This window comes from Paralichthys olivaceus, chromosome 13, assembly GCF_024713975.1.
Source record: "Paralichthys olivaceus isolate ysfri-2021 chromosome 13, ASM2471397v2, whole genome shotgun sequence".
Taxonomy (NCBI): domain Eukaryota; kingdom Metazoa; phylum Chordata; class Actinopteri; order Pleuronectiformes; family Paralichthyidae; genus Paralichthys; species Paralichthys olivaceus.
In genome coordinates, this window is record NC_091105.1 from 11,465,746 (window position 1) to 11,488,410 (window position 22,665).

Sequence of the window (22,665 nt, forward strand, 5' to 3'; positions counted from 1 at the left end):
CAAGATGGACTTTTTAATGAGGTTTTAAAAAGCTCTCGAGTTCTTGGTGGCAGAACAGAAACCTACTGATGGAACTGAATTGCTTCTTTGGATGATATATATAAAGTCAAGAACAGAACTTCACAACCACACATGCTGCACATCAGATCACCCCCAGTGTCAGTACATGCAATGGAAATTATCTAATAAGAATCTTCACTGTTAAAAAGAGGCTGTATAATTAATATATCCAATAACATGTGCAGCATTTTTGCAACGTTAACACATCAACAGTCTCCCATTATAATAAGGTAATACATGTTTGAGACATTGAGACAGCAACGTTGGAGATAGATGGCAGACGGACATGTGGATGGAAAGATTGTATAAACATGGAAATAGACAGGTCGACCAGACAGGATGACAGACAGGCAAACACGTGAGCACCAAACCACAGAGTGTGGTGTAATAAATACAGAAATAAAGAGGGAAGAGAAGCCATCATGCTGAGACACAGCTCTCTCACACACACACATACACACAGATGTTTGCAGAGATAGTGAGAATGAACAACAGAAAGGAGGAGGAGGAGGCCATGAGGAAGAGTGGGTGAGCGAAAGAATGAAACAAGAGTTCAGACAATTGGACGAGGAAGTCGGGATGATGACTTCACTCATGGGTGTGGTTGGTGAGCAGTTCACCCGTCACACACGCACACACAGAGGGAAGTACTGTGGACGATGGGGCTGCAGATTAATCTTTGGGCGGCCACACCTAACAGGATGGAGACTAAGGTAAGGCCTAACAGCCCGGACTAAATACCAGAGGGCCCGGGGGTGTTTTGGTGACTGAGAGGAGGAGATTGATGGAGGATGACAAGACAAACGGATGAACAGACAGATGTAGAGAGAGTGAGTGAGTGAGCTGGATGCGACAAACAGGCAGGGGGGGTCAGGCCAGGGGAAGGGAGAGAGCGAGGGAGATGCCTGTACAGCCCAGGGGAAACAGGCCTCATCTTGACATATGCTCTGGAGTTAAATGTAGATTGGCAAGACCCGGCTAATCTGAGCTGTCACAGCTCATGACGGCCACAGACATTCACCTGTCACACTGCTGCGAGCCTGGAGGACGAGCTGCCACCAGGATAGGTCAAAGATCGATTCATTTTGTGCCGGGGGTGGATTTAAACAAGCCACCAGCCCAGACCTCCATCTGTTACCCCACCTGCCTTTGCTGTACCTGCTTGGCAGTTCTTATTTGCACTACTAAAAAATGTTTTACACAATATCGTGCAGGTTATTTTTCCTATATATTGTCTCGTTTCAAGCTGGGGTCAGTGTGTTGTGAGGGGGAGGAAGAAGTTTGTTTTTCCACTTTTTTCTTTTTTGGGGGGGGGGCAGGTGCTGCTCACCGGCGCAGGATCTCCATTATGTTAAAAATAATTGTTTTGACACATCCTCCAATGTCATTTTTTAATTGGCGACAGTGGCAGCTTAAAAAAATGGGATGAAGTGTGATCAATAGTACCACAAAGCTCAAAACATGCTCGTGTGGGAGGATGGCGCTCGCAGTGTGCATCTTCACTCACTCTTTTTTTTTTTGACAAATGAAGACAGAAAAAAAACCGACTGTTTCAATATGTGTATCTTATATGGTTTGACATTCAAAGTGAGAATCAGTTTTCTGTCACGCTGCGTGTGTGGGTGCCTGCGTGCTTGAGGAGGAAGTGGCCACGTGGTGCTAACCTCAATGAGTGTGTCTTCCTATCGGCTGGATTTACAGTGAACAAAATGTTCCAGTTTTTCTGATTCTATAAAGTACCAGTGCCAGGCTATACTATTATAACATGGCTACAGAGACTGTGTATAAAGTGGCAGAGTGCTAATGAGCGAACGTTTCTTATCTGCTCCATCCTCTGCAGCATTTATATGATCCGTCTTTATTAACGGAGTAATGTGTGATGTCTATGCGCCTCTGGATTTCTTTGTCGATATTAGATAAAGTGGCTGAAGTCATTTCAGTCTTAGAGCCACAGGTTCTGTTCAAAATACAGACAGCGAGAGAGAGATATGACCAGGCCTTCCTCTTTCCACATCAGTATTTCACCTCCTCATCCTCATACGTTCTTCTTTCAGACACACTTGGCTTCCCTGACCGTCTTCCTGTTTGTCATGATTGAAGGTGAGTTAACAACCTGAACTAACTCGCAGAGAAATCACAAAGCGACACTAATGACCGGCCTCCTGGTCCACAAATCACTATACCAGCGTACGTCTGGGTCGGAGGAGCAGCCATAATCTCCTCTAAAACACACCACCGATGTTTGACAAGCCAAGATTTGAATCATTATAGCGTGATACTCAGGATCACCACAAAGACTCTTCAAACCATCTGGATGAAAAAATATTCAGAACAATGAAACACATTTTTCACCTCTGTTTGCAAATCAAGACAAAGATGGCAGCCCGCCAGTACCTGTAGGAAACAGGGTCATTACTTGGGATGAGAAGTGAAAATCTTTGTTATCGTGCAGTGGACAGACGATTTCTTTCTTTTATCCAGATGGTTGGCAGAGGCTTTGAGGATTCTGAAGATACTGTTAAAACAAGATGAAAATGTTTAAGAATGAAAAATGTGTGGGTTTTCTCTCAGAGACGCTTTACATCTGTAAACTAAACATATGTTATGAGCTTCAAGACAATAGAAGCTCCTATAGAAAAGCTGTATAAAAAGACTGTGCACTAGCTCGTAACACTGTGGTGTAATTTAACCAGTAGTTAAAGTAGAAATTAGGTCTGGGAAATAGAACAATATCAATAATTATCACATTTATTATTAACAGCAATACAACAAAAGTCCAATATTTATTGATATAGAGCTTAAAGATTGTGTAAACACGGTGAGGAGGTCTAACACATACTTGGTCCACTTCAGATTGATCAAATGTTTTGCTGTTTATCATAAAGAAGATTTTAAAACCTCAACTTTCACTCAGTGGGAAAAATCTGAAATAATAAAAAATGTATCATGATGATTACTACTCTTTGTCTTTTCCCCCTGAGGCCAGAGGGCAGAAACACATCAGTCCCTTGTAAAAGCCGAGATAGACCCTATAACAGCCTGGTAAATGTCTATATGACATTAAAAGGGTTATTTGGTGCCCCAGAGCTACAGAAAACATGAATCCACATTTTCACAGGATAAGTAGAACTCTTGGTTATGATAAACTGATCTTTAAATGAAAAATAGGTGGACGTTCCCCTTAAAAGAATTTGTATAATGATTTTTCACAAATTTATAAATGTTACAATATAATACTGACTTTTCATTACATTGTGGGACATTGGGTTCTCTCTCTCTAACACACACACAATAATATATAAATATATATTTATTTCAGTGACTGAAACAGACAGGGACAAAAATCCAGGTTTCATTTTTCTCACAGTTTAAAGAACTGAGCTGGCTATAAAACATTAAGATAAGATTAGATAAACATGTTTGATCTCACACTGGGGAAATTCACAAGTTACAAGAGAATAATAGAAATAGATATAACAAAATAATAAAATGGGTCAAAAATGCAGAGAACATTACACTTGAGTAAATTGCAGTGGAACAGGATGATTGCACAAGGAAGTATGTTGTATTTGCACATTGTGTATAAGACAATATTGAAATGAACATATACATATTTGACATATATAGACTCCCTAGATATTAGTTTACTATAGGCGGTTGCAGGTATGGTATTATAGCAGATATGGTATTTTATATGTATAAAAATAGGTAAATTACACAGTAGGAGGCATACATAGAACAATGTAATTGCTATATGTTACACTAGTGTGGGTTCATTAAAGTAGTTGGATTCAGAGCATTAGCCTGAGAAAGTGGAGGTTTTATAAAGCTGCAGCATTAATTGGAAGGTGCTGAGTGAGTAGACACACAACGGCCTCACTGTGCCGTCGTCTCACACAACAAACCAGCTCTGTTGTAGTCAGAGGTTTTCCTAAGAGCCACGTCTTTGTGACTGTACCGCTCACACGACTATGACTGTGACCTGCTCTCCGTGCATCTGCAGGCCTCTCTCTCTCTCCCCTCCATGGATAGACGCATTCTCCAGTCTGGAATCCATCACAGCATTGTTTGAGAAAGTCACTGGGATAATAAACAAGGATGTGCATTGTTCCTCCTGTGAGGTGTAGAGTCTGGAGGCCTCGTCGTGAGGCTTCATCTCAACTCGAGTTCTACGTGATTCAAATGTGTCCTTTCTATTTTCCACACAGTGTCGAGGGCTCAGACTCCGATAACCGCAGATCGCATGCAGCCTGTGAGCAGCTTCATGGAAAACACAATTGGTACTGTACTATCTATCTATCTATCTATCTATCTATCTATCTATCTTTCTATCTATCTATCTATCTATATATCTATCTTTCTATCTGTCTGTCCATCTGTCCAGCCACCAATCCATCTATCTTTCTTCTTTCTACCTGTCTGACTGACTATCCATCCATCTATCCACTGACTCAGCTTTCTTCCTTTTTATCTTCTTTTCTGTCTTCTTCTTACTGTCTGCCTTTATTTTTTCTTCCTCTTTTCTTTCTTCTTTCTGTCTTTCTTTCTTACTGTCTGTCTTTATTTTTTCTTCCTCTTTTCTTTCTTCTTTCTGTCTTTCTTTCTTACTGTCTGTCTTTATTTTTTCTTCTTCTTTTCTTTCTTCTTTCTGTCTTTCTTTCTTTCTTTCTTTCTGTCTGTCTTTCTTTTCTCTTCTTCTTTTCTTTCTTCTTTCTGTCTTTCTTTCTTTCTTTCTGTCTGTCTTTCTTTTCTCTTCTTCTTTCTGTCTTTCTTTCTTTCTGTCTGTCTTTCTTTCTTTCAGGTTCATATATTCAGTTGTTTCCTCTGTGTGACAGGAAGTTTAGACCTGACCAGATTCACTAGAGATGTTGTCAACCTTTCTCCGGAACCTGAAGGAACCAAAAAACAACATGTGAGCACCAGCAGCCCAGCGAACGTCTCAAAGTCTTCTTCAGGTGGACTCGTGTGCCGTTAGCACAGAACATATATTTACATAACATCAGTAAAGTTACTTTAAGCTCATTATTATTTTTCTGCTTCTGTCCCTTTAGCTCCCACAGAGAAAACAACTGAACCACAACCAGAGCCCACATCCACTGCAGGTAACAGTCTGAGCCTCTCCCTCACTTCTTTGAACACCAGCTGGTGGAGCCATTGAGTTTGACTGGTAGATATCAGACTGAGAACACTCCAGTCAACTACAACATCCCCTCACACCAGTATAGCCAAGCCTCCCATCAAGCATGCAGCGAGGTTTAAAACTCATTAAGAGCTAATTAGAAAATGTTAAACTCCCTGTCCTTGTTGAGATACATGGAGGAGTGTTTCTGCCACGTTTTGCAGCACCAGAGGAAACAGAGAGAAGGAGAAAGAGAGAGACACTGATGTGCTTTAAAAAAGTCTCAGCCTGAATCTTCTTCCTCACACTGAAATATTCAGAGATTCAATTAAAAATGGAGTTAAACATAGGAACGTACCTGCAGTTTAACAGGAAGTCATTATGCGTGGACTAGAAAGATAAGAAGTCAATATGTCCCAGAAAAAATATGTTCCAATATATGAAATTATGCTTTTGTATTATTAAAAGTGTTCATTATGAATATTAGATTTATGAAATATTGGATGAATGGAGTAAAGGAGCAGAAGACACTAATGTTTTCAATGTCTGTTTTATTCAGCATCCACAGCGACATCTTTCCGATCCGTAACCGAGAAAACCACCCATCAAGCTGATGACTGGAGTAAGTAAAAATTTCCCTGCTCCATATAGTTACCTTAAATGCCACAGGCGACGCAGTTTTATTGTTACCTCGGGGCCGACTGACAGTGTCACTATTCCCCCTCTTCCAAACAAAGAGCAGAGTGGTAGAACAGAGCACCTCACTTCCTCTCTTGCCAGCACATTAATGCTTGATTGTACTCTATGCAGGGAGAGATGAGACGTTTGTGTCCTCACACGGTGCCGGCTTATACTGTAGATATGATTTGATACACCAGCAGCAGCATGTCACAGGGGCCAGTAGATCTGCCACGCCATCTCTGAATGTTGTTCCCTGCTGATCCTTGCTCTCATTTTATTTCCTTCAGAGGCTCCCTGTGTTCAACAAGCAAACCTAATTTTGTGCTTTTCTTTCTACTTTTGCTTCCTATAGATACAAAGTGGGACGATGGTTTCAGCTATGGTAAGAAGATTGAATTGACTGTGTTGTTACTTCTGCCAGAGAGGTTATGTTTTCATCTATTTGTTTATTAGAAAGCAGGATTACTACTTTGCTAAAGCACTTGGGCCTCGTTTGTTTGTTAGTTCTCATGATGACACAAAAACTTTATTAATGATTACCCTGACACTTGATTGGAGAATTGCGGAATGGGTCAAGAAATGAATCATTTAATTTTAGGAGATTTCTTTCAACGTTGATTTCTCAGAGAATAATTCGTGGATCTTGATTAAAATTTTTTTTTGTTAGTTTGCAGGATTTAATGAAGGTTTATGTAGGGGTGGGACTTGAGTGAAGGACATGAATAGTTATTATTATGTTTTTACATTCACTTTCTTTAACATTGCTGAGATACGTCATTCATCATGAAATCATTTATGTATCTTGATGAAAAAAATCAGATATTTTTTTTAGGGGACTCATAGTTACGAAAGTGTGCAATTTAGTGCAGCTCCAAACAAAAAGTCAGATCTAGTGGTTGTGCCGTTCTACTTTCTGTTATTGGTCGTTGCGTCTAGTTGAGTGTTTGATTTGTGTTTCACATGCTCCAGATTATGAATCCCTGCGCCACGCTGGCCTGGCCATCGCAGCAGTGCTCTTCATCATGGGCATAATGGTCATTAGCTGTAAGTATAACACTGAGAACCACCTCTGTGTTTTATAATCCCTTGTAATCAAGTGTAATTGTATCCAACCGCCCTTCTCACTCCTTTTCTTCTCTCTAACTGCAGGTGGCAAGGTCTGTCGGTCGCCCAAGTGTTGCAAGAGGTCTTCAAGGTGAATATGCACAGTCTTAATCCTGAATGATGTTAAATGCTGAAAAACAAAAAGTGGATAATATACAGTCCATTGTGCACGGTGCTTATATCATGCTGCAGTTGAGCGAGTGAAGTAATTTACATCACAGGCTACTGGATGATATATGGCAAACAATCAGTCACATCGGACACAGACCATAGTTGCTCAACAGAATGCTGACTAAAACCTCTGTGATGATTAATAGATCAGAAATATTATGATTGAGCTATTTGTTGGGCAAAAACCGTAACGGAGCAGCTGCAACAACTGCACACCACCTCGCTTGTTTTCATAACTGAGGCGCAGTGTTTGATTTGTGTATTTGCTTTCCAGGTCATATCGAGTGGACTGAAGATGAAGAGAGAAAGAGAGAGAGAGAGAGAGAGAAAGAGAGAAAGCGCGTGTGACCCAGAAACCAGTCAGTCAGGAGTCCATCAGCAGAAAAACACTCAACCAATACCTAGCGATGTGTGCGTGCATGTGGGCCGAGTGTGTAGCAGTGTCACACATGAATCATGCAAACACGAGAAAAGGTGGAACCATCGCCCGGCTTCATTTGTGTCACTTATTTCTCTACTCTCCTCTAAAAAAAAAAGTAAAGTGATTATTTATACTGACAAATAATGAAGAGAGGAATCATAATTCTAATCACACCTTCAGCCATGGAGCGGCCTTGTGTCTAATGACCTTTGCATCTTATAGCTGATAACACAGCCATCAGCGCCGGAGTCACACAGCCAGGATTGTTATTAAAGGTTATGAAGAATAACCCTGTGGCGTTCCCTTATTTGTCATTCTTGCACAACACTTATACGCTCTGTTCAGGATCTAACAGTAAAGTGAAGCTGGGTCACTTCTCTCTGCTTACCCTACAATTTCAATCAGAACAAAAAAAAGCCTGATGTTTGGTAAGCGGTGTCAAATCCTCTTAGTGGCTCTGTGCTTGTAAGTGAATTAAGCCGTAGATTAAACAATATCCACAGGCGCATTATCTTTGCATCCATATGGCATCAAAACAGTGGAGACAACAAACCGAGAGAAACCAAACACATTTAATAACAGGTTTAATGGTAAAAATAAACACAATGCGAGTCAGAATAGCTACATAATAATATAGTAATCAGTGTTTTTAATTGCTAACTGAACAAAACCGAGGATATAATTCATCTGTGCAAATGGAATTAATTAATTCATATACAATCTCCTGCTGCAATAGTTTTCTGGTGTGATATAGGGTCATTTGTTACATACTGTCAATTATTCTATAAGGGAAAAACTACTGTAAATGTCCTTGGCACAAATAATACATGTGGGTTCATCTGCACCATATAGTGGATATAAACATGTATTTTACATTAAGACCAATTTTTCTTTTTAGAGGCAAATAACTGATTCCCACCCACAATGTTTATACACACAGCTTGTTAACGAACAGTGAAGACGATGCCCCTTAAACTCAACTTTTAAAAAACAAAACACTTATTTCGCTGAATATATTTTCCATCAGAACACAGATGCATGGATCAGTAAATCTGATAATTCAATATATTAGATTAAAAGATAGAATCACTGCATATGATCATATTGACAGAATCAGATATTAAAAATAAAAACATGACCTTTTCCACATACATCATGCTGAGATAGAAACAAAGCTCAATAGTTACATATGATACAATAGATTTACATGAGTAGTGTCACAGCAGAGAGGTGCAGAGAAGATATTGGACAAAATACTGTAAAAAAAAAATATATGTAAGTAAAAGTATTTGTGCTTCCTACATTTAGATGACAGCATTCACATACAACACACTGCTGCATTCAAATGTTGCACTGTGTTGTTTTGATCTGACAGAAATATGAGTAAATTCAAAGCAAAAAATACGTAAATCTGATTATATAGACCATATAAACATAAAAAACTGAAATGTTTTGTCTTGTCCAATTGTCCTGCCTTTGAAATGCTGGCACCGATCTTAAGGCTTATTGGGCGACGCTACAATTTTAAGTAAGTAACACAATGTAACACAACAAGGGGCCTCGAAAAAACAGTAAAACAAAAGCATCACCAGGATCTGCCGGTCTGCTCGTCTATGTTCAAATAAACTGGGATGGTTCAGACCTACAGTTGCTGCAAACCCTGATGAAGACGTAACTTAATTGTTTTTGGCCTCACGTCTGTCTGGAGTGGAGCCAGCGTTGGCCTGCCCAGTGTTGCTGACTCCTCATGAAGCCACAAATGAAAAACTGACGTGTCGAACAGGGGTGTGTCACCTCCTCCACTTTAAACAGAGAGTGCTCCCCTCTCTGCATCAGAGCAAACCAGCGCTTTGGGTTTTAGAGAGAGAGAGAGAAAGAGTGCTTTCCTTCACGGAGCCATGATTGATTTTCATTTCAATGAAACCAGAGAAGCCATCATGCTCTGAGTGATTGAAACAAAGGCATTGTTGGTATTTACCCAATCACCCCCAACACTTTTATTTGATCTGCAAGATTTGATCCCTCCCTCACACCCAGCTTCTCTCTACCAGTGTGTGAGGCATCAATCTAACCCTCTACAACATTCAGAGCCATTATAATCTGCAAGAAAGAAGTGAAAGACTTTCAAAACCAAAAGGAATAACGGAAAAGAAAACAATTCATTCACAGCGGCTGATTAATATGCTGCCTTGCAATAAGGCTATTTCCCTCAGTGGCTGAGAAAACGGGGAACAGGTTTTTAGCTTCCGACTGCACTGCCTCTTTTTATTCCTAATGGGTCGGGAACAGAGGATGTCAGACAGGTGAATAGGAGAGTTGGGCTGTATTAGGGTGGATTAGCATGGTTTGTCTCTCTCAACCACCATTTTTCAGGTCTGTTCCACATGTACCAAATCAAATGCAAATATAGTTTCACTGCAGAGATGGTGGGAATCATTTCTTGTATCAGGTAGTAAAAAAAGAGTGGGAGCTCTGGCTGTGCAAAATCATCTGTTTTAACAAAAGAGGTTTTAAGCCATTTCCACTGGCTCTGATTTGGATTCCTCAAATAGAATCCAATTAGAAGGTTTGAATGTGTTCCAAATGTCCTGGGCTTAACCGTGTGTATGTGGAGTACAAAATGGCGGGAACACATGCAGACAAAAGTATACAACAGTAAAGAAAACATAAAACATTGCATATGCATTGATAGGAGGTTGTGTAGGAGTGAGCCATGAACTGAAAGGTGAGTAGCAGGCTGTTGTGCAAAGAAGTCTGACTGTCCTGAGTCAGAGAGCAGGAGATGACGTAGCCCAGTGCATCGCTCCTCTCTTTCCCGGTTATTATAGAACTGCAGCTCCGCCAGGAACTAGACGGCCCCTTTGTGGTCCTGCTCTGTGGGCACGGAGTAGACCCTGAAGGGGCAGAAACAGAAGCATGCCATCATTTAGAGATATACAAGGAGCCGCCCCCCCTCACCCCCTGTGTCAGCATTAAGGAAAAACATGTCTGCCTTGTGCTGCAGGGCTCCTATCGGGTGCACAGTGACTGCATCACCTCAAAATACACCTCATCCCCAGGTGGGACTTATAAACCTGGAAAGGCACTGTTGATCCAACAAGCCAGAGGTTGCTGTGTGATTAAGCCTCTTTTCAGTGGAGCGATCAGTCAGCACCAAACACTGCCAGAGCTGACTGCAGCCCTGGGAGGCAGCCAGTAATCCTGTGGAGGAATTTAACCCTTGCAGATTGATTTGGGTGTCTGCTCCACAACCGCGATTCCCCCCCACTGTGTGAGCATCTCCTCGGACTAACTTGAACTGCATGTGTAACCTCTCTGACCCAACCTGCAGGTCACGTACGACTGCAAGCCAGAACAAAACGTCTTGATTATTTTGCAGAGTCCTAGGCTAACTGTGGTTAAACGAGAGCAGCGTCGGAGAGAGCGTCTCGCTGTATAACTGGTTTAGGCTGTTCTGCTGTCTGATCGCTCTTTGCAGATTGTTGTCATGACGCCAAGATCATGTTTATAGGGTTGTTTGATTCCTGAGTGGAGTCATAACCTCGGGCTTCGCTGAGGTTCATGAGGTAAACGTTGGTGCAGGTTAGGTCCTGTCCCATTCGGTCATACAGAGCCGGTGGCCCTGTCTCATGGCTATTGTTTGATGTCTAAGATGGAAAGGGCGGGAGGTGGGGAATGTTCAGTGGTGGTGGTGTAAGGCCTCGGGCGGTGATACTAATTGCTGTACAAGTCTGGACGGGCTCAGATGGGTGGATGCTGCTTGGATTTTCAAGTGGTTTTGTTTTGGATTTTGATGTTGACAAGTAGGATGAAGTAGGGCGAATGTGCAAGGCAGCAGAAAGGCTGTTACCCATCAGACTGGTTCTGTCACCTGCAGGCAGACTTAGCGTCTAATGGAACACGCATGTCTTACAGATAACATATGAGCATTAGCTGTACAGAGAAAGCAGAAAATGGTGGCAGAAATGAAATAAATATAATGACCAAAAGAGAACGACAAACAGAAGAAAATGTATAATCAAATATCAACTTTGTAAGTGATGACGTTTGACCTTACCCTTGCTGTCGACTGTGCATGTGGCGTCTTACCAATATTACAGCTACAAGGGGGGGGAAAATGGAAAAAGGTCACGGATACGCAAGAGAAAAGTTCCTATTTGTTTAGGTATTAGCAGGTTTACAGGCACACAGGGTGATTCAGGCCAAACAATGAAGGTCTCTACTGCAGCACATTTGTCAACTGTGTGAATGAAACAACCATTATTTCACATTTCACAGACAAAACACAGAGTACTTACTGACTATTGTTGCAACTGAGAGAGTCAACACAGTCACAGCTACAATGATGATAATCAGGGTGAGCTGATCTACAGGATGAAACACACATGGTGTATTGAACAAGGGGCATTAGGTAATCCTTCATATTTATTGATCTGTATTGTTAATACTTTTGCTGAATATTGGCATTTATAATAAAATATATGTCTAACCTGATTTGTCTTCGCCACCTGTATTTTTATTTACGAATGAAGAACCAGGGGAGTTTTGGTTGGGAGCACCTGTGTACCCTGCAAAGAGAGAACACAGAGAAGTTATGCCAATTTCAGTATACTTGTATACTATGTATACTTCAATTTTCACATTATATTTCAATCACGTATAATTACACTTAATGTAGTACTTCTACTACAACAGTACCAGCTACGTTTGAGGTGTGGAGTCATTCTCGCTCTACAGCTTGGCAAACATGATGATCCGCTTTCTTGATGAGAGTGAGATAAGAGGATTGATACTAGTGTCTGTAAAATAAACATGAAGCTACCAGCAGCCAGCAGCCCAGCAGCCCACCAACCAACATCTAATTAATTGTTTTCTTTTTATTTGAAAAGGGACAATGTGCATTAATCAATAGTCATAAAAATGTAAATGCACCAGAGCTAGCTGATAATTTTCACTGGCAGTCAGTTTGCCAGCTGTTGATATGAATGAATACACTTGTTTGGCTAATCTGTTCAAAAGCCAAAGTCGGCTACACAAACCACAATATGTGGTTTTTTTTGGACTGGATTAAATAAACAAGATTCAACATTGTAATAAGTGAGCTTTAGAGGTGCTGGCAGGTGGATTTTGTTACTTTTTGACAGAGCCAGTTAAGCTGTGACCCCTTTTCCACTCTTTGTTCTGAGCTAAGCTAACTGACTTCCAGCTGTAGCTTCATATTAACCACACAGATATGAGAGTGGTATTAATTTTCTTATCTGACTCTCAGCAAGAGAGAGAAGAAGCATATTTGCCAAAATGTTGTCCTGCAGGTAATCATCTTGACTTGAGTGTTGCTTGACTCATTTTTATTTACTTGAGGAAAAATGACAAACACGTGGAATTAACTTAATGTTGACGTATATTAAGTTGAATTAATGTGCATGTGTCTGCGTCCTGAGAGGCTTGAGGCTTCAGAGGAATCATTGCAGAGAGGCTGCTTCTCCGAGAACCGTGCATCTGCAGCCTTGGTCCAAACAGATCTGTGATTCTATCAAATGTCAATCAAAGGGAAGATGAGGAGTGACAGACAGAGGCGTGGAGAGAGAATGAGAATGCCAATGTTGATTAGCTGACTGGCAGGATGGTGGCGATGTCGACGTGTTCATTGGCCTTTCAGCAGAATCCGCGGGGCTCCTCCTGGGAGCTAATTGATTCTGTTCAGCGTTTAATGGTCAGGCGGAGGGAGAGCCAACAGGGGCCACAGCCCTTTACACATCTCTGGAACACGCTATACATAATGCTGACTTACTGACAACATGACAGAGGCCAGAACAGTTCACATACTCTCCTCTGGATAGCTGCCATTATAGTGTTTGTGGGTGTGATGCCGACAAATATAGAAAATCATACTGCTCTCAGATCTATTCTTGAGAACTCACCCTTTTCAAAATCTTCGTCGTCCATATCTGGAAAATAAAAATAAAAATTAACTGCCTATCAAACAAAAATGCTTTCTTCTTGGTTGTGCATTTTGAGCATTTTGGCAGATCATTACAGTGCAAGACCTCTCCTCCTGGATAAGAGTCAGCATATAGACACCACATTTAATCTTTTAGCAACAGTATTGATTGAGGGTTTTATGAAGTCAGTTTAGGGCCAAGAGGTCTGAAAGCAAAACATTTACTATAAACTAGAATCAATATTGCACATAGGAAACCATGCACAAGAAATCTAAAGTGTAGGCAAGAACAAGATTGGAAAGGAGTAATAGAGTAAATATAGAGACCAAAACTTAGTGGATAACAAAACTCAGAAAGAGGAAGGGAAACTATTAAGTAAGAAATGGGAGAGCTACAACTGCATTAAATAAAATAGTGCAGCTACGACACGTGCACCAAGCTGAGTGAAAAGCTTCCTAAAGTATTTCTGGTTTTTCTTGTTTCATAAAGAAGATGAATCACGTACCGTCATCACCCGATCCTTCTCTCTCTTCTGACACTGATGCAAAAAAAGCACACACAATTTTCAAAGATTAATATTCATTATAATTCTGCCCCAGAATGAACTTATGCATGAAGTATTTTAGTTATAGTAAGTTAAAGGCATCCTTTAATTTAATATTTTTCATGCTGCACTTCTCTGGTATGTGTTACAGCCACCAAGTAAAGCAATGGGAATATATTTTGCTAATTGCACTGTTTGTTTTTATTTAATTTTATTCTTAGGTGTGCCAACACTTTGTTGTTTTGCACTGTAGTACCCTCTCTTGTTTTATGTGGCAGTATAATTCTAAAGGGAGTGAATACACTAATCCTTTAGTTGCGTTGCACGCAGCACAGTGCTCATACACAGGTAGGTGAGAAAAACATGCCAGCGCAGGGACGTGCAGACCCTGATTAGATATTTATCACCTGAAAGCGTCACAGAGATGAGAACATACCAGTAGCGGCTGGCAGCAGCAGCAGCAGACACAGGAACAGCAATCGCATCATCTTCAAATGCTGTGCAAAGAAGGGGGGAGAGAAGTCAAGTTAAAAATACCTGCTATTAATATTCAGAGCCATTGATGTGTGTGAAATCTTGGTGTTTTGGTTCAAAGATGGGACTGTGATGGAAAGCAGAAACACTGCCTATTATTGGGGCTTTTCTTGAGTTTCAGAATCACATTCTGCCAGTCGTTGGAAAACCACAAACTTTCCCGAGCAAACCAGTCTCTTTACTGTAACAGGTTTTGCATGTCTATGTATGCAAATCTAGATTGCAATCTGAGGTGGGCGTCGGAGAGAGGAGGGTCAGTGAATGACAGCCTCGTTTCCCATAGTGCTCAGCAGAAAAAAGTGTTGAGATCTCTGTCACTGTCGGCTGGCAACGAGTGTCTATTCAACATTTTCCCCTCGCTATCTACAGCTCAGGTGCCAGGTCAGGTGTTCTGCTAACCAAAAAAAAAAAGAATCAAGTTTATGTTTCTTTAATTTATTGTGTCCTGCTAAACAATATTGTTGTCAAATAAATTGTTAAAGGAAAAAGCTTTATTTAACATATATAAACATACATGCATCTGCCAACTATGTCTTATTTAGGAAACTAAATGCTACGCCTACATTGGCTAAGATTCCAGTTTGTGTGTGTCGTTATTCTTAAGGAAAAAGTCCTAACTTCCTCATGGCACACGGCCCAAGACAAACCCTCCCTCCGCTCTCAGTCACCACGCTGTAGATGTGAAACGCAGATGTTCATAGGCTGCCAAACAAAGCCCCAGCTGTATCGAACACAATACGAATGTTGATATTTTTAAAATGGGAAAACATGGGAATGACCTTCTGGTCCATGCCCCGGATGATGCCTCATTGGTCCGATTTAACCACTGGGGTTGGCACGGGCTCAGGAACCAATAGTCATTCATGCAACGTTTGATAGTGTACACAGAGAGAACTCTCCCAATGACCTTTGTGCTAAACGTACTGAGGACACCTCTTCATTGTTCGCCATGCTCATTGTGTCCTTGTTTCCTCCATAGTTAATGACTGGGAAAAGAACTGGAGTGACCCACGCTGCTAAGGAGCAGGGGTCTCAAACAGGCAGCAGCAGCAAACCTCTGAACACCCTCCCTGCAGTTACCGTCACAGTTTCCTACAATTTAAGGAAGCGGATTATACTCACAATAACCATATTTGGTAAATGAAAAAGGAAGTGGCATGGATATTAAGAACGGAGACACTACTCAACATCAATTTATTTTCATAATAAGGTTTTTGGCAGTTTTATGAAAGACGACAGAATCAGGAATCTGTCCTTAAACCGCAATCTTATCCGTAAATGCTGCCACGGTTGTTGGCGCTGATGTGGTTCATGCGAGACAAATGTCCACCCTGCGCAGGAAACGAGTGTGGCACAGTCCACAACAAGATTATGTTCATGCTAAATTAGCAGAACAGCATCAAGAACTATTTCGGTTGGCTATATTAAAAAAAAAAAAAAAAAAAAAAAAAGATGTTAATCACACGAGTGAGGCTGATTGAGGAGGGAGTGCAGTGTGGGCTGTTCTGGCCTCCTGAATAGCTGCACTAAATCTCCGAACACAAATAACCTAAGAAGCCGCAAATAAAATCCCCCTCTGTATCCAATTTGCTTTTCAGAGTCACTTTGGGTGAAATAATAAGCTGATCCAATTTGGAAATATTTATCAACCCAGCCCACTGCTTCCACATTAAAATGGCTCCTGACGCCTGTATTAGTTTTTTTTCAGATTGGGTAATATATTCTTGTACATTTGAATACCAATTGAATTAAAGCCAGAGCCAGACATACCAGTTGCCTTCTGGCTGGAGATGTAAAAGATCACAGTCAGTAAATTTAGAAACGTACAAATCATACAACTGGAGAGCATAGTGCGGCAAGAAAGGCATATACTGTGCTGTGGCTGGAGGGTGGAGGAGTCTTGTTTTTTTTCAGTTTTCCCCAGTGCACTTTTCCACTGACAGGATTAACCCTGAACCTCATTCTTGTTTGGTCAGGCCAGCCCGCAGAAAACACCTAAATCTTGTTTACCAAGTTTAAATGTGAATGATGAACACCTTCCACCTCCTTCCAACCCACCCAATACAATCTACATCAACAAAACACACACACAAACAGAGGTTTGCTGCATGTACATAAACAGACCTGCATGCAGAGACACAGACTACCTCTTTCTTATCTGCTCGCTCAGATAACAACCATCTGCTCAACCCCTGTGCACCTCTGACAAGACGTTGACACCGGCGATAGGAGGTGCATACATGCAAAGATATCATAATTGCTGTGGCCCACGGAGTTCATAAAAACAGATACAAGCGGGAGAATTGAGAGAAAGGAGGGAGAAGATAGCAGAGAGAAACTCAGATTATTGCGGCGATGTGTCAACTCTGAAACAGACGTGCTCTAAAAAGACTGAGCACAACAAGGAGGGAGAGAAAAGCACTCAGATCATTTGTTGTTCATCAATTTTTATAAAAGTGGTAGCTCACTCTGCTCCGATGAAGAGAGAAAATATTCTTATTGAAATGTTTGCTCAACTCTTCCATCTCTACAGTGGCTATTTATCTGAGTGAGCTGCCACTGGACCACGACGAAAGTAACAAGGAAAGCAATGATGAAATAAACCACAGAAAAATAAAACAGATTCACAATACCTCAGTCGGTGCAGTGCATGCCAGTGAGCAATCCACCGCTGATAAACAACAAGTCTCCAAACTGAGTTGTTGTTTTCAGCGCAAATGGGTTGTGAATGACTTGTTGAGCAGGAGAAGGCCGAGAGTAAAACAACTCAGAGGATATGAGTGTGTGTGTGTTACAATGACAGCTGCATTGGGTATCCTGTATTTGTGCAACTCTCTCTCTCTCTCTTTCTCTGTTGATAGACACAAGATTCAACATATCCTATGATTGCATGAAATTTTAGTCATCTCCATTCTATGTTTTGACCAAAAACAGAGCAAATAGTCTGATTCTGAACATATGGCACACTGGGCACGTACACCTCAGATTTACTTCTTTATCAGATGTAGACAAAGCTGCTGTCCCAGACACGCTGAGCTGTCTGACAATGCTGCTTCATCGCTCACTCAACAAACAAGCAACACAAAACTCAGCAGAGAAGATCAACACTATCTGGTGCCATCTGCTTCACCTCTGACACAAGTAACAGCAGCAGAAACATCACCGTTATTTGACTTCACATTAACATTTCGGTGGGAAATTAACACTCAAGTTCACATGAACATGCACATGCACAGGAAGTGAAATTAGGGGAGTTGCAGTGTGTGCCAATAGGTACTAAGTCACTTCTTTTCATTTTCTTACTGCACCCTCACCTTCAAGAGGAAGTTTCCACATTTGAATGGATTTTTAAAAAAGTTGTCTAACCGACACACTATGAAACAAACAGCTGCGGTTGGTTAGAGCTGAAATATCTTGCCACACTCTGAAAAGTTACTCGGGAACAGTTGGGTGAAGTTGGTGAGACAAAAAAAATAATAAAAAATAGGAGGAAATAGAATGAAAAAGCTGAACTGCAGGATATAGACTGAAACAAAAACAGCCCCTGGTAGTAATTGTGTACTACATTACATTCAAAACAATCAATAACCTACCTATGCAAGAGAAAGCCAGTTCTAATGTTCTCCTTTTGAGATAAAAACGTCTTTTTTTTTAATATCCTCTCTGCCCTGAAACTTGACACACTCACCAGAGATGAAGGTCAGTGGAGCAGATGAGCTGGCTTGTTCTCAGGAAGAACTGCTGCTGCTGTGTGCTGCTCAACTTTTCTCTCACCTACAATATGAGGGGATTCACAGCCACCTCATTCAGAGCTGAACTGCCCCTCACCACTTGTTGTCAGCGGGAAATACCTACTGTGTTTACTCAGAACTGCAGTTCTCTGGCTTCCTGCAAACAACATGGTTAAAATACTGATGTGCACAACAATATAAGAGTTAAGTAGCCTATACGGGAAGTTGAATAATAACTGGTGATTCATTTATTTTTAACTGGATTAGAAAAATTACACATTATAACAAAACTAGTGTTCCCTCTAAGTTAAATTGTAGGCAAGTTATTTTTGCATTCATGCGTTTTTGGAGTAAATGCACACATTAGTTCCAAATGGGAAACTTCACAGGTGTGAAATCTCAAGTGTTTGGAGTTGTTGACGTAATCACTTATTAACCTATTAACATGAAAAGTCTGGAACAGCAAAACAATTCTCGTCTTCTATGAAGATGTCTGCTGACATTATTTCTTATTTTACTGTGGCCTAAACTCTTTTGTCCCTGTATGGATCCTGTAGATCGATGACTTCCAGTGATCTAACTGGTCAGTAGTTGGGCCCTTGACAGGTTCTGATTCTTATCTCGAACTAAACCTGCTCTGAAGTTACCATGGCGATTTACCCTGGTTAGAAGTGTACCAGCTTCAGAATGAAAACTCAAGAGTTAAACTCTAGGTTACTACTGTGCCCTAAACTCTTTTGTCCCTATCTGGATCCTATAGATCGATGACTGGTTTTCCAGTGATCTGATTGGTCAGTAGCTTTGGCTGTTTACAGGTTCCAGTCTTTGTGAACCAGCTTCTTACTGAAAACTGAAGAGTCAAACTTATCTTGATAACTCAATCCTGGCTTCTAAGTGCAGGCCTTCTGGGTGTTTTACTTTGCTCTTTGTTACCGTGCAAATATTGGAAAAAGGTGGCAAGGTGTTGTTTAAACGCTCCTGACTCACTTTTGAAAACGTCCATTTTTTGTTTCGTTTTTTTCTACATGAACACACCGACAATGACGTCACAAGCCAAATGTGCAATGGGAACGTCCGAGGAGCACGTGAACGCAACGTGGCGGCCAATCAACGCCAATGCAGATCACCTGGCACCTGCTGTCCACATCTGATAACGTCATCAGCAACCTTACCGAGTACGGGCGCTGATTGGTTGACGTCACCACTACGTTTCTGTCGGCGCCTTGGTTCAGTCGATCAGTACTCAGCGATATTGCTTCTTTCCCTCCGTGTTAATATATCTCTCAGCTGCAGGGGGACGGTAATGGTGGGGTTTCTTTCTTCGTGCATGTAAGTTGTCTCTTCCGGTGCAGAAATGCGGTTCTTGCCGCTGCTCCACTCCTGGGACTCGGTGAGTGTCGCGGTTCACGAGCCGCTGTTTGCGGTAGTTAAACCTGATCAGGCGACATTTGCATCAACACTAAGAGCCAGACTAGTTTGTATTAACCCTTTCTCTGCTCTTACACACACACACGCACACGCACACACGCACACACACACACACACACACACACACACACACACACACACACACACACACAGACCTGTTCTCCCTCAGCTCATTCGCCTCCTCACCTGCATCTGTCAAGTCTCAACACTTCTGCTGCCCCCCCCCTCGAGCGCTTGTATTTGCCTGGGTCTGAGTGATCAACGGGTGCGGCTACGTCTCAGCCCGTGGTCACAAAAGATAATCAGTGAGCTGTTAAAGGGAATAATTGTCTGTAATTGTCTTCTTGGGAAATAACTCGGCTGCCCTTTTTTCGTTTTTAAATTTAATAAACACAACTGGATCTGAAAATGTGAAGCGCGACACCAAAAAAGTTGTGACATAAAGTACACAATCCTCTTATTTATTATATATATAGATATATATTAAAATTGTAACTTTTACTGCTGTTTACACTGACGACCGATCCAATGTAAACGTGTTTAAGATCAACCTGACACAAAGTAAACAATATATTTATGCAAATAACTCAAGATACAGATAATGTTAAAGTTAAACTTACATTTAACTGAGCTGTTGTTTAGGATTCTCTCTGCTGATCTGTCACTGCTTCCACACCAAGATCCTTGTTATCATGGAAACTGCCGGAGTGAGTGTGCACGTTAACACAGGTGTACTCAGTCAGGAACCAGGAACTGAGTCCTCCATTGGCTGCTGAGCTTGTTGAAATATGACACCGCCCTCTTATCTGTTTCTTAGTGTAACTGTGCTTACTGGGACACTTCCACATTGTGCAGTGACTAAATGTTGTTAGTGTGTACTAACAACTGCACTTTTCCTGCAGAAACACAATGTCTGATATAGAATTAAAGATTTTATTTATTCTCCTCTGCAGGCCTATATGGGGCCAGTCCTGGTCGGACTGATGATGTTTCCCCCTCATAATGACCCAGCAGCAAATGTTACCCATCAAGTGATGATCACAGCCACTGGTGTTTGGACCTCCATCACTGTAAAGGTTCTGGAGACCAGCTTCATGCAGCACATCTTCCTCTCTGCCAGCCAGAGACGATTCACCTGCCATCGTCCGTGGGAATGGCCAGTGATTGCTCCTCCTATCTCCTCAGTGTGATGTCTGTGAAGCCTGTGACAGTCCTTGCCTCATTATGAACCCACACTGGTTGTGACCACAGCTTTCTCTGTGACGTGTCCTCCTGGGGGACGCGCTACTATCCCGTCGCTCCTCACTTCCCTAACCAGACTGCTGTTAGCCAGATGGTGATCACCAGCGCAGACCATGAGACACCAGTGAACATTCTCCTCTCAGGGGATGCTCTCTTTAATGGCAATAAGTACCCCAGTGGTAGTTTCCTTAAGTTTAATATGGGGGAGCTGCAGAGCGTTTACATCGAGAGCAACACCAGCCTATCTGGCTCGGAGTTAAATTCCCCAGAAGCTGTAGGCGTTGAAGTTGGTTTTACCTGCTCCAAACACTCATCTGGGTATTGTTTGAGCAGCTTTGCTGAACTGAAACCTGTCTCTTAGTGGAGTTTGGATTACATTTTCCTTGCTTTTGTAAACACAGGAATTCATTCTGGTTTCCTTTTGGAAATAGCTCCTTTCAACTCTGATCTGAGTGTCACCAGCAGCACCAGACAAAAGAAGGTCTCTCTTGTTGGTGACATTATGAAGGTCATCCCATTTGTGACCTCAGATAAAATCCACATTGCTAGTGACAATGCTCTTCAGCTTATTTACTTCAGACAAGACCGTGGACTGAGGTTTTCAACTCTAACTGCTGCCTTCTGCGGAGGATATCTGCCAGTCTGTACCTATGTTTGATTCCAGTGATATGACTCAGCAGGAAGATAACAGTGCTCACTCATGAGATTTAAAGTCCAGTGTTAAATTCTCCCAGAAGGCCCACTTCATTAATCAGTCTGATAATGCACCGCTCATTCCTCCTCAAACAGACACAGATGTGGGACGTTATGTGAACGCCATGACAAGACTACATTCTGCAATGTGTGAGAAAGGTATGTATTGAGCCACTTGGCATCATTAACTGCTGGAACATTTGATGAATTTGTTAAACTGTTGTAACACTAACCTGAGATGAGCACGTCTGTTTTTTTTCTATTTCAGCTGCAGCATCTTGTGAAGAGTTGCGCTGTGGTCTCAAACAGAAGTGCATTATCAAAGATGGAAAACCATTCTGTTCTCCTTTGAAAACTAAAATATGCTCTGCATGGGGTGACTCTTACCACTGCATGTTTGATGGAAGAGGTTTTGTCCTGAGGGGAAACTGTAACTACACGTTACGTTCAGACTACCTGTAAAGGAGACTGTATATAAAGCCACTGTCTCCTGCATTCACACAGTGGAGATAAGTATCCAGGGCTTTAATATCTCTATAGTTAAAGGAGATAAAATCATGTCAAGGTGAGTGCAGTAAACATATTTAAATTAATTTTATATATTTATGTGGTACTTTAATGTGGTAGTGTAATGTGTTTATTATTGTATTCACATAGACAGAAGAAGAACCTGCCCGTCAACCTGGGAGATGGGTCCCTGAACTTTTATCCAAGTGGCTCTGGGGTTTTCATGGACACCAACTTTGGTCTGACTCTGCAGTACGATTCGAAGCACCATTGTACCCTCTGTGGCCTGTGTGGGAACTTTAATGCTAATCCAGAAGACGATCTGATGCCTGATGATGATCCTGATATCTTTCAGGCTATTGCGTATTGGCAGACCAGCAGTGAATGTGTGGCTGTGCCTAATAACACCTCAGCTTGCAATTCACACGATACAGCTCTTTATTAGTGTAAAGATTTCTGTGGAAGGATACTGGATTCAGAGGTAGCGT

The 22,665-nt window shown here is 41.5% G+C and overlaps 2 protein-coding genes and 1 long non-coding RNA gene across 7 annotated transcripts; 2 read left to right on the top strand and 1 right to left on the bottom strand.

Moving 5' to 3' along the window:
* Positions 1-455: 455 nt before the first annotated feature.
* On the top strand, positions 456-7,845 carry fxyd5 (FXYD domain containing ion transport regulator 5). 2 transcript variants are annotated; one of them, XM_069537931.1, is made up of 10 exons: positions 456-773; positions 2,115-2,160; positions 4,269-4,340; positions 4,896-5,015; positions 5,112-5,162; positions 5,739-5,801; positions 6,213-6,242; positions 6,830-6,904; positions 7,010-7,055; positions 7,410-7,845. In XM_069537931.1, the coding sequence occupies exons 1-10, from the start codon at positions 720-722 to the stop codon at positions 7,426-7,428; spliced, it is 576 nt and encodes a 191-aa protein (XP_069394032.1). In that variant the 5' UTR covers positions 456-719; the 3' UTR covers positions 7,429-7,845. The 2 variants fall into 2 exon arrangements, with proteins under 2 accessions (XP_069394032.1, XP_069394033.1); XM_069537932.1 differs by having other exon boundaries at positions 728-890.
* A 278-nt stretch (positions 7,846-8,123) lies between these two features.
* Positions 8,124-20,507, bottom strand: LOC138413592 (uncharacterized). Of its 4 annotated transcripts, XM_069537935.1 has the most exons (9): positions 20,356-20,450; positions 18,265-18,464; positions 14,479-14,539; positions 14,004-14,036; positions 13,478-13,504; positions 12,047-12,124; positions 11,855-11,923; positions 11,614-11,656; positions 8,124-10,450 (listed from the first exon to the last, which is right to left on the bottom strand). In XM_069537935.1, exons 3-9 carry the CDS (start codon positions 14,528-14,530, stop codon positions 10,405-10,407), a joined length of 348 nt encoding a protein of 115 aa, XP_069394036.1. In that variant the 5' UTR covers positions 14,531-14,539; positions 18,265-18,464; positions 20,356-20,450; the 3' UTR covers positions 8,124-10,404. The 4 variants fall into 4 exon arrangements, with proteins under 4 accessions (XP_069394036.1, XP_069394034.1, XP_069394037.1 ...); XM_069537933.1 differs by lacking the exon at positions 18,265-18,464 and having other exon boundaries at positions 20,356-20,507; XM_069537936.1 differs by lacking the exons at positions 18,265-18,464; positions 20,356-20,450 and adding an exon at positions 19,480-19,619.
* LOC138413593 (uncharacterized) lies at positions 19,558-22,658 on the top strand. The gene is made up of 4 exons (XR_011245971.1): positions 19,558-19,697; positions 20,689-21,829; positions 21,939-22,235; positions 22,328-22,658. It is a non-coding gene; the product is annotated as an uncharacterized lncRNA (long non-coding RNA).
* The last annotated feature ends 7 nt before the right edge of the window (positions 22,659-22,665 follow it).